Raw genomic sequence first — 2,612 nt, 5'->3', positions numbered from 1 at the left:
AGGAGTTTGTTTGTTTTCTTTCTATTTTTTTTTTTATAAAAAGCTCTTAAAATAAATCATGATAGAAATTTTTTAATTAAATATATCACTAAATTGTTCATTATAGCATACACACAATCTTCTAATTTTAATCCCACCTTCCATATAGATTAATTGTCCTTAATTTCCTCCATCTAATTTTATTTTGGAATAATGAATAATCCATCCATCAATAATTAAGCAACCAATACATTCAACTTCTTTTTTTTCTTTTCTTTTTGTTGAAGCAATAAATTATGTCTTATTTAGGGAAAGATATAAACAGGAGTTCCATAAAATTAAAATACAAAAGAAATAAAAAAAAAAAAAAAAAAAAAAAAAAAGAAAGAAGAGAAAATAGAAAAAGGTTGGGACATTCTTCAGTCGGCAAAATGAGAGAACAATTCCAATATGAATTCTCTCAATCTCTCTTAAAAAAAAACAACGAATATGACCGACAATTATTTAATTCATATCCAAAATATTGCATCCCCTGTTTTAATCAGTCAAAAGAAACTTCAAATATTCAAAATTTAAAAAAAAAAAAAAAAGAAAAATTGTTTAGTCCCCATCTCCAAAAAATCTTTTTTTTTTTTTTTCTTTCGTTCTTTTGGATTATTGATTTAAGGTTATTACTAATCATTCCAAAAATCTCAAATCCTAATTCTTAAAAACAGAGACTTCCACTGTTCGTATTTCGGCTCCCTTCCTGTTTTTAAAAATCCCCAATTTTTCCACTTTCTCTTTAAAATCTCCGATTCAAATTCAAATTCTTTTATTTATAAAAAAAAAAAAAAAAAAAAAAAAAAGAACCCTCTGTTTTTCCCCCCTTTTTCTTTCTTAGGTTTTCGATTTTAAGGGAAGAATTTGTATGTGCTCCTTGAAGGTGGCGAATCGGCGAGGAATTGGAAGTGACTTGGCACAATTTCCAAGTGGCGGCGCCGGAGATGGAGACGGTGACACTGGTGGCGGCGGAAGCAGCAGCAGCGACGACCCTCATAGATTATTATATGGTCAACGTGATGACGGCGACTATACCTCTGGCGTTGGAGAATTTTCCACAATTGTGTCTACGTTAACTAACGTAATGTCTGGGCAGGCGGCTCCCGATTGGAGCTACGGCGGGGGGCAGGGTTTTGTTTCTTCCTCTTCATCGGCATCGGGTTCGGAACGGAGGTATGTTCCGGGGATGAGTTACTGGGTTGGGCAAAAACGAATGCGTGAAGAAGAAATTAGTGTTGAAACACAGCATGATTTTGATTCTGTTTCGAGAGGTTTTAGTTTTAGGGGTTTTGAAGATCATTTTTCTCATTCTCAACAAGGACAATCTTCCAATGCTCCAGGTTCGTATCCCCATATTCCAACCACTACATTACATTCCACTTTTCTTTTCAAGTTTCCTAATTTGTCTTTTTTTACCCTTTTTTTTTAATAATGTGTTTTAGTTTTCATAACCTATATTGAATTCCCAAAATAATGTTAATGTTATTAACTTATTAACATAATAAATAATTACAACAAGAGATAATCAACCTTTCTTTTTAGACAAGCCTCCATAATTAAGCATTTGAAGCATTGATATATCAAGTGAAAGTTCATCTTAATTTGGGTTTGTAATATTATCTAATAAGCAGCAATATAACAGTACAAAATATTTCAATTTTATTTCCCTTTTGGGTATTAAATTTTTTGTTCACATTGTTAATTACTTCCATTTGTCTCTAGTCAAAGAAGAAGTTCCACCTCCACCGCACACCGCGGTTTCAAATCCCGCCGCCGCCTTTGCACCCTCGTCGTTGACATCCAACGACGCGGTAGTTATCGGCGAGAGAAGACGACGATACAGAGGAGTACGACAACGTCCGTGGGGGAAATGGGCGGCGGAGATTCGCGACCCACATAAGGCGGCGAGAGTTTGGCTCGGCACTTTCGACACGGCAGAGGCCGCCGCCCGAGCCTACGACGAAGCAGCCCTCAGATTCAGAGGAAATAGAGCAAAACTAAATTTCCCTGAAAATGTCAGATTAATTCATCCGCCGCAACCGGCCGCCGTTCCTTCCGCCGCGCTGCCCCAAATTGCTCCGCAGCCGACAGCGGCGTTTCAGAGCCAAAATTACCGAGATTACATTGAATATTCCAATTTGCTTCAGAACTCCGGCGATATTCTCCGGCAGCCTTCGAGTTTACTGCAACAAATGTTCTATAATGCGCAGTTGCCTCCATTTGAATCCTCGTCGTCGCCTGCTCCGGCACCGTCAATGTCCTCTGTTTCGAATTCTGTTTTTTTCAATCCGACGCTGCAACAGCAGCAAATGGGGATTTTCCGACCGTCGCCGCATAATCAAAATCAGGGTGGCTCCGATTACTTTCCGGCTACGTCATGGGATGATTCCGGCGGCCAATATCCTTCTTCGTCGTCCGGTTGATTATACATTTTTTTTTTCCCATTTTCATTAGTAAAATAAAAGCATTTTTATTTTTGTTTTTTTTGCTCGAGAGTTTGTCCATCCATTTTTCAGTTCTTAGAGAGATGATAGTTTTTCTTTTTCATTTTTTCCCTACAAAAATTAAATTTCTTTATTCTAAGTTTTGCA

The 2,612-nt window shown here is 37.1% G+C and overlaps 1 protein-coding gene across 1 annotated transcript; it reads left to right on the top strand.

Annotated features, from left to right (window-relative positions):
- Positions 1-357: 357 nt before the first annotated feature.
- On the top strand, positions 358-2,612 carry LOC103485606 (ethylene-responsive transcription factor ABR1-like). The gene is made up of 2 exons (XM_008443279.3): positions 358-1,361; positions 1,744-2,612. The coding sequence occupies exons 1-2, from the start codon at positions 890-892 to the stop codon at positions 2,442-2,444; spliced, it is 1,173 nt and encodes a 390-aa protein (XP_008441501.2). The 5' UTR covers positions 358-889; the 3' UTR covers positions 2,445-2,612.

Source organism: Cucumis melo, chromosome 3 (genome assembly GCF_025177605.1).
Source record: "Cucumis melo cultivar AY chromosome 3, USDA_Cmelo_AY_1.0, whole genome shotgun sequence".
In the NCBI taxonomy this organism is placed as follows: domain Eukaryota; kingdom Viridiplantae; phylum Streptophyta; class Magnoliopsida; order Cucurbitales; family Cucurbitaceae; genus Cucumis; species Cucumis melo.
The sequence above is the reverse complement of the archived record's forward strand: the minus strand, read 5'-3'. Positions and strand labels throughout refer to the sequence as shown.